The sequence below is a fragment of the Haliotis asinina genome, chromosome 10 (genome assembly GCF_037392515.1).
Source record: "Haliotis asinina isolate JCU_RB_2024 chromosome 10, JCU_Hal_asi_v2, whole genome shotgun sequence".
Taxonomy (NCBI): Eukaryota; Metazoa; Mollusca; class Gastropoda; order Lepetellida; family Haliotidae; genus Haliotis; species Haliotis asinina.
The window spans coordinates 39,462,712-39,478,183 of record NC_090289.1 but is presented as its reverse complement, the minus strand read 5'-3'; the positions used below and the strand labels follow the sequence as shown (position 1 = coordinate 39,478,183).

Here is a 15,472-nt window from a genome sequence, read left to right as displayed (position 1 = left end):
CCTTTAATGGGCACGAATGAGCGTTCCGCCATAACTTAAATATCTGTCTCCGCGGAGAGGAATGGTGGACGGAGCGGTATCAGCATCCGTCCAGACCTGGTCTCCTTGGCCCAAGTAGGTAGTGGTGACGATGGATGCTACACCGTTTACTTTTTGATCGATATACCCACGACCAATCTCCGTGCTTCCTTTGAAGATGCGGATGGTCATGTAAGTAGTCGATCTTGTCATCACATTTGCCCAGAAGACGTATGTGCCAGACACGGGAGCTGTGAACATACCAGTGGCCTTGTTGTAGGCATTCCCCTGGTTGTAATCGACGGTGTCAAATGTGAAAGGCTTTTGACCAATCTGTTGGATGTCTGACTGTAGAGACACGCTGTAGGTCACGTCAAGTGCTTGAAAACAAACTATTCATGCTATTTAACACATGATTAGTTTATACTCGTGTGTCATTACATGCACGGTAAATATCAATATATACACGAGGAGAGGGGTTAATACAGAAGTACAGACTATTAGCACAATGGCCTCCAGAAGAAGGGAAATTGAGCATTCACTACGTGAGGTAAAACAGAAAAAAGTGCCAGCGATTCTGTCAATATTACGTTGAATCAATCGATGCGACATTTTTTTTGTCATTTACAATGTGTACATTTTCAACTGGCATTTTAAGCTACGAATAATGTGTTTCAGAGTATTTGTCAGTTGTATTAAGCTTTCAACCAAACACCACAATTCATGCTAAATTGAAAATATAAGGCACCTGAATAGAAATAAACAGTATTACGTGAAATTGTAAATATACTCGGCGTCATAAATGAAGGTTCAGGCATTGGAAACATTATTACCTACGAGTTGTAACATGTTCGTTTTTGCTTGAAATCTATGGAACTAAATGTCTTACCAACTTTCTTAACAGTATGGAAAAACACATGAAATGTCATAGTTTCGTTCTTTAACGTCCGATATCTTCTGTTGTAAATGGCATATTTTTTATTCAGATTCTTGCTATAGAAACCCACCTAAAATCTAATGTCAATGATTTGCACGTGCAAGTCGCTCCATCCATGAACATTGGTGGACGATAAACATGCATTGATACATTTTCACTGTCGTTCACTGGGCACGAAACTGTTTGAAATCGCAGCTGAAAATGAGACGCGTTTTGACACTAGCTAAAAAAGTTAGACTACAGGCTTTTTGGACAGGTTTGCTGTTTGCTATGATGTGAGTCAGAGCGCTACTGGTATAACAGACGGTGGCAGTAGCTTGACGCCAATGAGTATGTTGGACAGGCATGTCGACCAATCTCAACAGTCTTAGATCAAAGGTACATGATGAACACTGTGTTATGTAACTGCAACTGTCTAGGACGTGGTGTAGGTGGCCTACAGAAGAGTTTGGCTGGCGACGAACGGTGCTCCTGGACAACCTTCCATTGTTAACATTGAAGTGTTCTGCCTGAAGATCGTGGCCCCGTTTCACAAACCTCTCGTAAGCCTAAGGTCTCGTAACTTTTCTCGCAGCATTGGTACCTCCTATCTTAAGCATATGAGGTACGAATGATACGAGAAAGTTACGAGATCTTAGGCTTTCCATGATTTCCGATATGGTAAGCGGCGCTTTGAAATTGCCTCTAACCATGCATGTGGCACACGTAACCAACGATCGGGTTATTTCATGCTGCATGTCAAGGGACCTATATATATACATATTAGAAATTCGCCAATATTTGCAGCAAAGAAGTCTCATAAAAATGGAAATGTAAATACCAAAATTCAAATTTAAAACATTTGTCTGAAAACCACCATAAACCTAAACCTAACCAAATTAGAGAGGAGATTACTAATAGGTCATAGGTTCCCGTCTACATAAAATAAAATAATAAATACCACATAGTCAAATAACACTGCAACGAAACAGAACCGCCCAAACAAGCCCCACGCCTGCATGCACAAAAAACAAGATGGGAAGGTGTTCCAGAGGTAACTGGACACAAACACTCTCCTGACACTACGAATACGTCCAACTCCACTAAATAACACCCAAGATTTAAAGCCTGTGGTATATTACTTATCAAATCTGGCCTTCTAGTTCGCATGGAATCCCATACAACCAACACGTCTTTAAGTTAAAAAAACAAAACATAAAAATATACAAAACAAGTACCAACCAAACCATCACGGAGTTCATCCCCTCACACCTTTGGCAAATTCCGAATTCAAACAAATTTCAATCACATTCAACGATAACACTATTCGTCACGCGTGTGTCTTGTTGCCTCGTGTGACACGGGACTCAAACGCGCTGCACATCCTTGTCACATGTTTATTACAATGCGTATAATGGAATGAACCTTTAGGCAATAGTGTGCTTCTAGCAAATGAATCAGATGCTTTCTGATGAAACGGCCAGGTACCAATGGTTAGCTTATGTTATACGCACACGTCAACTATAATACCACATTGAATACGTTTAGCTCTGATGAGTTCATTCAATTCAAGGGGTGGTGGGGTAGCCAAGTGGTAAAAGCGTTCTCTCGTAACGCCGGAGGGCCGGGTTCGATTCCCCACATGGATACAATGTGTGAAGCCCCATTTCTGATGTCACCCGCTGTAGCATTGCTGTAGTATTGCTTAAGGGTTTATACCACCTAACACGGATTACAACCTAGCGACACCAAGTGATTTTGACAGAATCATCTATGAAAACAAGGGTTGTAGCTTGAAAACTGGGCAAAGCATGAGACAAAACTAAATGATAGTAGATTGTGAGAACATATAGCTTTCATTTTTCACAACAGCTTTCGCGATTTCAGGTTTGTACAAATCTGTAAACGAAATAGGTTAATCCCCGAAATGTAGATAAATACTGCACAGGCCCTCATTTCTATACCTACAGTTACGTCATGGAGACGCGCCGCTTTGATTGGTTGAAATTTCGTTTGCTGCTGAGAATTGTGCACTGTTGACAAAAAGGTCGATTTAAGTTATTTGAAGGTCGAAATGACCAGTTTCAATGGCGGGGTTTCATTTATAGCGATGTCGACAGCAAGTGATTTTGTATTTGTACCCTACTAGAGTATATGTGATCTTTAAGGGTTGTTACATCTTCGTTTTTGCTTTCGTTTTTTGACACATGTCATCGGTTCCCAATTGCGCAGATCGATGATCATGTTGTTGATCACTGGCTGTCTGGTCCAGACTCGATTATTTACGGACCACCGCCATATAGCTGGAATATTGCTGAGTGCGGAGTGAAACTATACTCACTCACTGGTCCACCACGAATACCACGTTCCAGACAGGTGCGCTTGAGATTGGTTCTCTTCACAGATGAAAGCGGATTCAGTTTCTTCTCTCCTGATGGTCGGCACAGGATTTATCATCGTAATGGGGAGTGAACCACAGATACAAATGTGGTCACGCATGTCCGATTTGATGGGAGTCGGTTTGGGCAGGGATAATTCCCACTGGACGTTCTCCACTGTACGTGGTCAGCAGTAATGTTACCGGATAGTGTTATCTGGAAAGGATTCTGGATCCTATAGCAATACCATTCGTACAAGCAATGCGTGGCTTTTATACCAGTGGATCCTCCAGGACTCCGCACAGCTCTAGTAGAGGAATGGAATGCGATTCCGCAAGTTTTCTTATCAACATGACGAGGAGCATGAGAAGAAGGTGCACCTGTGTCTTGAACGCGCGAGGAGAATACACAAGATATTGAATGACCGAGTGTTTCATGTTTGTCATTTTCAATATAGTGGGTTAGTCTATACAACTGATGTTTGCTCATGCTGTGTGAACCTTTTTCTCTGTGATGTGTCACGTTTGTGAACACATTAGACACAATGATGACATTCTTTCTTCTATTATTTGTGAGAAACGTTACTTTACATGAGCTATATATCATTTGGCCCTTTATTAATGACGCCTAGTATATAGCATTCTAATTACTTTTTACACAGTGTGTAACAATTCATTAAGTGACATTTCTATGCGGTTTTTCCACAACACATAAGGTTGTCCTCATTAGCTGACCATCAGCATAGGACTACTAGTACAAAAACAGATATACATCAGTCTTTTAACGGGTTTTTTTTTTGGTATGGTAGGCGGTGCTTTGATATTGCCTCTAGCAATGCATGTGGCAGACCTAACCAAAAAATCAGGTTATTTCATGTTGCATCAATATGTGTACGTGTGTCCGTGTGTCTATGTGTGTGTATTTTCTACAAGAACACAATGAATACGTTTAGCTCTGATGAGTTCATTCCGTTCTAGGGGTGGTGGGGTAGCAAAGTGGTTAAAACGTTCGCTCGCAACGCCGGAGGTCCGGGTTCCGGATTCCCCACACAGATACAATGTATGAAGCCCATTTCTGATGTCACTGTAGCATTGCTGTAATGTTGCTGAAGCGTCGTAAAACCATACTCACACAAACACTAATTACATTCTGAAAGTCGACATTTTGGTACTTACCAAGTGATAGAGAAATATTAGCGAGCAGAGTGGACTTCATTAATTCTTGCTTTGTTGCCATGGACTTCAGTTCTGTTGACAGACTACTCATAGTCCGTTCCAGGTGAAGAATATGGGTGAACAAAGTGCCCACAACACAATTCCGTGTGTTGTCCAATTCAGGCATGTTGCTGGCACAGGCAGCAAGAACAAACAGCGCTGACACAAGCAGAAAACGCATCCTGATCACTGGTCATGGAAAGTATACAATACACAGCCGGGCGTACTTTATAACCTCGTTTGAAAGGGCCACTGTTACATCTGATATCATTACTCCGTTTTCACGTTGACGTGCATCCGCTTGTATTTGTCTCTTCCTGTTTAAAGTTGAGTAGCCACTTGAAATATAATTATGAAGTATTTGTTTGCAAAATATGCACTTGTGGCATAATTAACCAGACTTGCCCTGCCAAGGTTCCAAGGAAACAAACCAGAAGCACTTCCCGCAACCTTGTTTCAAAGATTCGGATTACTTCTTAGAATGATGACTCGTCTAGACTCGTCTAAGGAGGGTTTTCTCCGTCGGCGTTATTCCACTGTGCTTGAACTTGTTTCTGTTGGCATTCAGTAGGGCGCAATCTAGTATTGGCAAAGTTTAGGAGCATATTGTCAACAGTAGGGGTGGTGGGGTAGCCTAGTAGCTAAAGCGTTCGCTCTTCACTCTGAAGCCCTGGGTTCGATTCCCTACATGGGTACAATGTGTGAAGCAAATTTCTGGTGTAGCCAGCTGAAATTGCTGAAATACTGCCAAAGCGCCGAAACTCCCAGCTCACTCACTCACTCACTCACTCATTCACTCACTCAATGTCAACAGTGCATCCAAAGTCTTGACGTTGAATTCCTTCAATAGTTCAATAATAGTTCAACAAGGACCTGTGTATTATCTGAAACTTCAACGTCAGTGAATCGTCAGTCTTTATTATCTAACGAAACAGATTCTATCTTGTAATAGCAGGAAAGGTAGTATGAACGGAAAATTCATCATAACATCCTCGGTTTGAGAAGTAGCCCAGTCCCATCCAGCCGGCGGCACACAGCCGTAAATTCTTCCATATGAATCAGTGTGTGTTTCCTGACATCGGACCAATACATATATCTTGCCACTGTCAAGGCTATCCGGGACGTTTCCCGTTTTAATTTGACTTGAGCAGTTGACTTGTCTTTACGTGTATTTTGCTGGGTGTTCTTCCTTACATCGGTACAATGTGTGAAGCCCGTTTCTGGTGTACCCCTCCGTGATAATGCTGAGATTTCGCATATCTCAGATATTTTTAACTCCTAATAAAAAGTATGATTAATTGAATTGACAGATATCATTTCCCTCCCTGAACAGAATATATGGTAAGTTGGTTGATTGTTCAAAGCTGCTCTCCAGCTATCTCACGGTGGTCTGTAAATGATCGAGTTTGGAACAGACAATCCACTGATCAAAACCTGAGCTTCGATTTTGGCAAATGGGACAAAATGACATGTGTTCAGCCAAGTCGCCTCTTACGCCAAACGAGACATATTCAAAGCGGGATCTTTGCGGGTCATATGTGATAAGTAGCATATTACGTAGGGATTAATATAATAAGCTGTTCACATTCACAAGGGACTACATTTGAACGTTTTGTTGAAATTTATTCATTGGAATGCGAGGTAAACCTTATATTTTTAGTGTGGTTACAATCATCATTTTCAATCCCATAATAACTAAAGTTTCTGTAATTACAACGAAAATAAGATAAAACAGTCTAAAGAAGTAAACAAACACGTCTAGTGGTCTCTCGTGTGTGTAAACAAATGTGGAGTCGCCCGTAAAAGTCATGACTGCACATAAACTCACAACATTAATTGATTAGCGGCGCTCTTGTATCTCGATCAATGCCACTGTCAGTCGCACCCTCTCGCGTCCTCCCACACAAACGTACTACTGCTAACCATGCCTACCGTGGGTTCTTAAGTAGGGGTAAAAAAACACTTAGTCTGAACACAATAGCCTTGAAATCGTCTTCATTCGAGGTTGTCGGCTGTGTTTTCAGGACCAATTTTTCGGTGGAGTCTTGAACATAAACCTCGAATCTCGACAAGTGGGATTTCCAAGCCGAGATGAACAGGCGTCACTGGCATCCTGCGCAAAGTGTCGCAGTGTTGTTTACAGTAACTCGTCCTCCGATTAAGCTCTACTATTTGAGACGTACAGATCCCTGTTATTCACCTTCATCTTTCCTGTCGTGAGTGCCGCTGATAATTAAATGCTCCCTATTATCTTCTTCTTTGTGAACACTTCTCAACATGACGACTAGCCCGACAGTGATAGCCGACTGACGTTCAGTCAAGATTTAGGTCACGTAGTCAAGTTCAAAATATTTACACTTCACAAGTGTTTAGATGAAATACATTATTGTATTTGGAACCAAATCCTCAATTGAAAAGAATAAAAGTTTGATTTCGACTTGATTCTGTCTTATTTTGTTATTTTCTTGATGAGTTATAGGAAATATATTGTCTCTACGCCGCGTACGTTTCCTGGAGTGAGGCGTTTGACAAATATCATGTACTGATCCGCGTTCTGCGGTTCTATATATAGGAAAGCAAAATATTGCTTTATTTTAACGATATTTTCATTTTTTAGAAGGTGGGTAATTAATAGGATACAAAACTCGTTCCCCTTTCATATCAACTTTATGTCCCTCGTGAAATATGTGGCACCCGTGAAGAGCCACCTCCTCGTGGTGGGCGCTGGGTAACGCTAAGAGTTCTTGAAACCCCCCGTGTGGACCCGGGTCGACTACGAGGGTTGGCTGAAAAGTTCTCAGCCTGAGTGGTTTTTCCCCACCAGGTAGAGACAGGTGTTTGCCACCAATGAGGACAAGAACTACAAACGTACTAATAGTTTTATCTCAACTACAGCTCTTTTGGTAAACCTACCCTCTGAAATCATCAGAAATGGACAAAACTGAATACAGGGCAGTCATCAAGTACTTGCAAAAGAAAGGGATGTCCCCAACACAGATACATGCTACCATGGTCTCCACTCTAGGGGATGATGCGCCTTCATTTTCCACAGTAAAGAAGTGGGCTGCAGAATTTAAGCGTGGCAGACAAAGCCTTGATGATGACCCACGCTCAGGAAGGCCTTCAACAGCAACCACTCCAGAAAACATCACGCGAGTGCTCGATATGTTGATGGATGATCGCCGATTGACTACTCGACATATTGCTAGTGTAGTGGGCATCTCTCATGAGAGGGTTGAGCATATTATCACCAACGAATTAGGAATGACTAAAGTTTCTGCAAGATGGGTGCCAAAGCTCTTGACAGCAGAACAGAAACGTGTCAGGTTCCAGACGTCCCTTGACAATTTGCGTCGTTTTGAAGCAGATCCCGGTGATCCGTTTGTAACCATGGATGAGACCTGGATGCATCACTTTCAACCAGAAACAAAACTACAGTCAAAACAGTGGAAGCATCCTGATTCACCAGCTCCGAAGAAAGCCAAGTCTGTTCCTTCAGCTGGAAAGGTGATGGCATCAGTCTTTTGGGATTCCAGGGGTATTCTGCTCATTGATTATCTTGAAAAAGGTCATACTATCAACGGCAGATACTATGCTGATCTACTGAACCAGTTGCGAGAAGCAATCAAAGCCAAATGACGAGGGATGATCGCTAAAGGTGTCCTCTTCCACCAAGACAATGCGCCTGTTCACAAATCGGTGGTGGCCATGTCAACAATCCGCGATTGTGGCTTTGAACTCATTGACCATCCTCCTTATTCACCTGATTTGGCTCCTTCTGACTTCCACCTGTTCCCCAAAATGACAAAGGAACTCGCCGGTCGCCATTTTGCAAGTAATGATGACGTCATTTCCGCTGTGACTGATTTTTTTAGGGTAGCTGAAGAAGATTTCTTCCTGACCGGGATTCGGGCCTTGCAGCATCGCTGGCAAAAGTGTATGAACTTGGAAGGGGACTATGTAGAAAAATAAATTACAAACGTGGACTTTGTAACTTTTTTTCCACAGTGAGGCTTAGAACTTTTCAGCCAACCCTCGTAGGTGCATAGCACCTCATTGCTGGTCGCAAGGATCGACCGAACTGGGCAACCTGTTTGCCGTGGGTTGCGCCCCGTGTCGGTGGAGGAAGGGATCCTGGTGGTTGAGGGCAATAGGACCTTGAAACCATTTTCGTGTTGCCTAACACACCACTTTGGCCCTGACTTTACCTAGACGGGTGGTAGAACTGGTCCGGTTGGTGACGATTTTTGCACATTATACTTGTTATTGGGTTTTGCCAATTATGATTTACTTTGTGTACCTTTCTGATTATTGTACATTGTACTTGTTATTCGGCATTGGCAATTCTGATATCTACTGTGCACCTTATTGGTTATATTATGCTGCCTAGAGTCCTAGAGGCGGTGCCTGATGATCCAATCTGGTAAACCTTTTTTGTAATGGCTTTACTTGAGTATACTCCCCTGGTATCCCCGGTGTCGCATGTTGGAGATCCACAGGCGTAAGGCACCGTCCTTGTTGACACTCCGTGGTGGGTGGGGACCTAGAGGAATGAATCAAAATCACTACAACCATGAAACCCCCAATGAAAAAACGTTCACACGAATCTCATGATTTGTATGATACCGATGAACCGCGAACGCCTCCTGTGACAATTGAAAATTGGCCCAGAATTTTTATTATCACTTCAGCCGACGGTAATCCACTGAAACTAAATCCTTTTGCTGTGAAAAGGCTATTCAAGGAATCACTGACGATGTTGAAGATGCCAAAAGGTTGCGTAGTGGGTGTCTATTGATAAAACGTAGACGACAAAAGCAAGCTGTTAGTCTCCTTTCTATTAAGACCCTGGCAAATATTCCAGTGGTGGTTCCCCCGCATCGGTACCTGAACAGCTGTAAAGGGATAGTGCGTGATAATGGTCGTCTCTTTGCTGACATGACAGAGGATGACCTTTTGGAAGAACTGAAAAGCCAACATGTTGTAGCTGTGAAACGCATTTCTTCAAAACGGCATGGTGAAATCCTTAAGACCAACACATACCTTTTCACGTTTGGTCTTCCGAAAATTCCTAATTCAATTAAAGCAGGATATTGTAGTATCAAAGTGGATATGTGCATTCCTAATCCACTGAGATGCTACAAGTGTCAACGCTTTGGCCATGGATCCAGCACATGTACTAAACCAGCCGCTTGCCATTGTTGTGGTGGTAGTTGTGCAAATAGTAGCGAGTGTAGGAAAAATGCTTCATGTGTTAATTGCGGCGGTGATCATATGTCATCTTCAAAGGAATGCCTAACATGGAAGCGTGAGTCAAAAATAATTAAAATCAAATATGAAAGGAACATCTCATTTCAAGATGAGAAAAAGATTGTTCTAGATGAAGAACAATCCACACACATTTCCTATTCTGCAGCAGTGTCACGATCAACTTCACAGTCTTTTCAGTACCCTGCTCGTCAGCATCTTTCATGTAAAGCTGTAGGATGTCAAACAGTTTACACATGGACAACAACAGAGTCTCCTCAACGAATCCTCACTACCAATTCAACTGTTATCGTCGAATCTACCTCCTCTCGAACGACAAGTCAAAACGTACTGCCATCTCAGCCATCTCAGTCAACGTCATCAGAAACAAATGGAAAACACGTTACAACAAGCAAAACCAAACCCAGGACGGAATCGACCCAAAAGTCACGATCCCCAATTAATCCCCACAAAAGGTGATGTCTTCGCACATATTACAGTAGAACTGTAGAGGATTACGAAACAATTTTACAGACTTACAGCTTTCGGTTCAGAATTTGAGACCATCTGCTCTATGTTTACAAGAGACGTATCTGAAATCCACAGATACATTCGATTTAAAGAATTATGACTTATCATCGGCATTCTTCAACTGGTGATAGGGCCACTGGAGGCACTTCTATTTTGGTGAGTAGGGGCACGATTCATAGTCCTATTTCACTTGGTACCCATCTTCAAGCTGTGTCTGTCCGCGTGGCTCTACTCTATATCCCACAAACAACCTCTATACAGCAACGTGATATTCAAATGCTTTATGACCAGCTGCCAAAACCTTGCATTATCATGGGTGAATTCAATGGCCGTAACCCACTTTTGGGTAGTAACACCACAAACGCAAAAGGAAAGATACCTGAGGATTTCTTTTCCAATAATGAGTTGTGTACTTTCAATGATGGTTCTAAAATATATCTTCTCCCGGCAACTGGCTCCTGCTCTTCTCTGAATCTCTCGGTTGTGGAGTCTACTTTATATAAAGAATGTGAATGGTCAGTCTACGATGACCTTTGTGGAAGTGACCATCCGTCTCTGGATGTTTCTGATACTGTACAAGGTTTTTTTCTGACGAATTGACTATGATTGCTGAAGATTGTATTCCAAAGTCCTCTGTGGTTCCACATATTCGCAAACCATGGCTTAACAGTGATTGCAAGCAAGCTAGAAAGGCCAGGAAGAAGGCGAAAAGATATTTCCGACGACATCCATAACTTAAAACAATTTAAGATTTCAAATGCCAAGGCTCGTCGCACATTTAAAATAAATTAACGCCAGTCTTGGCAAAATTATGTTTCTAACATTAACACACGAACACCTCTTTCTAAGGTATGGAATATGGTGCAGAAGATTAAAGGCAAAGGGTCTAACAGTTGTGTTTACCATCTTCAGGAGGGTGATACTCTTCCAACAGATAAATCTGACATTGCTAATAAGATTGGTAAAACGTTAGCTAAAAATTCCTCTTCGTCCAATTATTTACCAACCTTTCAGAAATTTAAGGATCAGCAAGAAGAAAAGATAATTCAGACAACGGGGAAGATTATAATGAGGTCTTTTCTATTCATCAACTCCATACAGCTCTTGGGCAAGCTCATGACACTGCTTCAGGGCTTGATAATATCCATTATCAGCTTCTTAAACATCTACCTAAATCGTGTTTAGAAACATTGCGGAATATATTTGACAATATTTGGACTTCTGGGAATTTCCCATCGTCATGGCGAAAATCCATTGTCATTCCTATTCCTAAACCGGACTGGGATCACTCAGATCCATGTCATTACAGACCAATATCCTTAACTAGCTGTGTGTTGAAGACAATGGAACGTATGGTTAATAATCGTGTACCTGGAAACCAACAACCTTATCACTGACATTCAATGTGGTTTCCGCAAAACTCGAAGTACCATTGACCATTTAGTACGTTTAGAATCTTTCCTTAAAAATTCCATGATAAATAAACAACATGCTGTATCGATATTTTTCGATCCTGAATAGGCATACGATACGACATGGAAGTACGGCATTTTGAAAGATCTTCATGATTTTGGTTTAAGGGGTCGCCTACCCCAATACATATCACAGTTTTTAGAAGACAGACAGTTTCAAGTCCGAGTGGGTACAACCCTATCTGATCATTACAAACAGGATCAGGGAGCTCCACAAGGCAGTATTTTGTCTGTCACCTTATTTAATATCAACATCAACAGTTTATCCAAGGTTTCACGTGAATCAATCGATGGACCACTTTGTGCGGATGATTTTAATATTTCTTGTCGCGGTAAGAATATGCATACCATTGAACGGCAACTGCAGATGTGCTTAAACAAAATAGATAAATGATGTCTTGAAAACGGCTTTATATTTTCTAAATCCAAAACTAATTGTATACATTTCTGCCGTAAATATAAACCTCAGAACTGTTTTTAAATGGCACTCCCATCAAAGTTGTCAAGGAGGCCAAATTCTTGGGTCTGATTTTCGACTCCCATTTAACCTTTCTTCCGCATATCAAATCCTTAAAACCTAAATGCCCGAAGGCACTTGATTTATTGAAAGTTGTGTCTAATTTAAAGTGGGGAGGGGATGAAACTACCCTTCTACACCTATATAGATCACTTGTCCGTTCGAAGCTTGATTATGGCTCAGTTGTATATAGGGAGTTTTTCGAAACGCCCTAGACCACTCCTCCTAAAAGTCACAAGTGAAAAAATAATTGCTCTGAAATGTCGTGACAAAATGAAAATGGAGGGATATGGAATTTCTTGTGATCTCACTCACTATCTAAGAAAAACCATCTCCGATCTCAAGCAGCAGAATAAACATGGTTATTAGAAGAAGGGCAAGTTGATCGTGGTCGACCGTCGCCCGGCTGGGGGTACACAGGATGAAAGGAACAACGAGCCTACACATGAGGAGGAGGACACGCCTTCCAGGGGGGGGATTCACCCCTTCGGACCATAGTGACGGCAACTCCACACGGACATAGGGGTGGGGCCGACCCATGACACTACGCCCGGATGTAAACACTGTGATAAACTGTCTTTTTTTGGAATATAGCAGGATTTCAGAATAAAAGTGGTGATAATAATTTTCCAGCATTTCTCAAAAATTATAATATCATTGGTCTTTCAGAAACCTGAACTGTAGGATTTGATTACTCATCAATATTTCATGATTATAAGTGTTATTGTGTTGACGCTGTGAAAACTTCCATTACAGGCAGACCTTCTGGTGGTGTTGTGCTTCTAATCAGATCCAACTTAATCAAATATGTGAAATTTGATAAAAGCACTGATAATACTGTTTTTTTACTACTAGATAAGTCCATGTTTGGCTTTGATAAAGATGTCCTTTTGTCAACTGTGTATGTTAATCCACCTGGTTCATCATGGTATAACCATAAACCATTCTCTTGCGGATTGTCATTTTATTTTGAAATCCCTATTGTGTGATTTGGAAGATCCATATGTTATCATAGGTGGTGACTTTAATGCAAGAACAGGACAACCTGACAGTGTTGAAGATAGTGGTAGTATCGCTGAAATCATTGGAGATGAACACTTTAGTATAGAGTCTGACATAATAAATACAACACGTAAATGATGTGACAACATTGTTAATGAATCAGGCAAGAAACGTCTAAGATGGTGTGCTGCTTTAAACCTGTTCATTATGAATGGCCGTTGTGGACAGGATGAACTTGGCGATTTTACATTTATAAGTCATTCTGGAAGGAGTGTCATTGACTATGTTATTGCCTCACCGTTTGTACTCCAAAACTGTAAGCAATTCGGCATTCCCTCTCGTGCAGAGTGTGATCACCTACCGTTATCTTGCCAATTTCAACCACGTGATATCCATGTAGAAAACATGCATGATGAAGAAGCAGGCACAGCTCGTGCTAATCAATATCGTTATGTCTGGAATGATAGCAAAGCTGAACTCTTTCGTGAATATCTATTGTCAGAAAAAAATGTAAAAAAGATGACTGATTGTTTAGATCTCATGTTTGATAATGTTTTTGATGCTGTTGAACTATTTTCTACTGCGATTTGTGAAGCTGGTATATGTATGGAACGTAAAGTTTCTCCTGGTTTTACCACTTCTAAACCATGGCATGACTCTGAATGTCGCTATTATCGCGCTGAGAGGGAAAGGCTTTTACGTGTCTTCAGAAGATGTAGAGATGATGAGTCCCTGAGAGATTATTTAAATATGAAAAAATAAGTTTACGTCTGTCACGAGAAATAAGCAACGCTCCTACCACGATAAAGTCGTACAGGCTCTGAATGATAGCCTCAATAATAGCAAGACATATTGGAATGTCTTGAAAAGGTTTCCTAATCCGGCCCGTATTAGCCCCAATATTCCACTCCGGGAATGGTATGATTATTTTTCTGGTATTTTCATGGCTTCCAATTCTAATAATATAGATGAACCTTTTTATGCATCTGAGATTTGTGATGATAATGCTACATCTATTCTGGATTCCCCTATTTCAGTTGATGAAGTGTTAAAAGCAATTGATGCCCTTAAAAATTCGAAATCGGCTGGTGATGATAAGATAATTGCAGAGTTTTTCAAGCACTCGTGTGATGTGGTGGCCCCTATAATAACTACTCTCTTTAACATTCTATTTGATAAAGGTACTTTTCCTGAAAACTGGTCTGTCGGTATAATTGTTCCCATACATAAGAAGGGTGACGTAAATGATGTCTCCAAATCACTGTTCTCAGTGTTTTTAGTAGTTATACATTTCAATCATTAAGGAAAGGCTGCAATTTTGGTCTGATGCTATTGGTAACATTTCTGAGTCGCAAGCTGGATTTAGAGCTGGGTACTCCACTGTTGACAATGTTTTTATTTTATATAATATTGCAGAAAGAATTCTTTCCAAAAAACAAAAATTGTATGTTTTTTCGTAGACTTTTCCAAGGCTTTTGATAGGTCAAAGTTATGGTTGAATTTGAATAAAAAGGGTCTGTCTCCTAAAATGGCAAGGTCTATCAAGTCTGTTTATTATAGCGTCAAATCTTGTGTCAAAGCAAATATGTTTACAGAAAGGTTTAAGTGTAACACTGGTGTACGTCAAGGTTGTGTGCTAAGCCCATTTCTTTTTTCCATATTCATTAACGAGTTGGTAGAAAATAGTGAAGCCGTGTGTTATCCAGACATCCAAATGCACCCCGAGTTGACACAGTTATTTCTCCTACTTTTTGCTGATGATGTACATGTTGTCCTCTTCTCTGACACAATATATGTCTACAAAAGCGTTTAAATGTTTTAAATCAGCATTGTATTGATTATGACCTTACTATGAATTTAGATAAATAAAAAATCCTAGTATTTAGACACGGTGGCAAACTTTCAAAAAAAGAAAAATGGTTTCTTGGAGATATCCGCATTGATTGTGTATCTTCTTACAAGTATTTGGGTATTCAATTTTCGCAAACATTAGTTTGGTATAAATATTTTGATAACTCAGCTTTACAAGCTAAAAAGGCTTTGTTTATTATACTCAGATCTATTTCCAAATTGCAATCTTCTAATAGTCACTTCTTTTTTAAAATCTTTGATTCTAAAGTTATGCCTATTCTGCTTTATGGCGCTGAGGTATGGGGTCTAGACTGTGATCTCAGTTC

The 15,472-nt window shown here is 40.8% G+C and overlaps 1 protein-coding gene across 1 annotated transcript; it reads right to left on the bottom strand.

Annotated features, from left to right (window-relative positions):
* Positions 1 to 3: 3 nt before the first annotated feature.
* LOC137298685 (complement C1q subcomponent subunit A-like) lies at positions 4 to 4,707 on the bottom strand. Its single transcript, XM_067830965.1, has 2 exons — positions 4,488 to 4,707; positions 4 to 410 (listed from the first exon to the last, which is right to left on the bottom strand). Exons 1-2 carry the CDS (start codon positions 4,705 to 4,707, stop codon positions 4 to 6), a joined length of 627 nt encoding a protein of 208 aa, XP_067687066.1.
* Between the last annotated feature and the right edge of the window lie 10,765 nt (positions 4,708 to 15,472).

Coding starts and splice junctions, on each gene's coding strand:
- LOC137298685 (XM_067830965.1), bottom strand. CDS start 4,707: ATGCGTTTTCTGCTTGTGTCAGCGCTGTTTGTTCTTGCTGCCTGTGCC. Junction 411..4,487: donor TAATATTTCTCTATCACTTG/GTAAGTACCAAA, acceptor TAGCATGAATAG/TTTGTTTTCAAGCACTTGAC.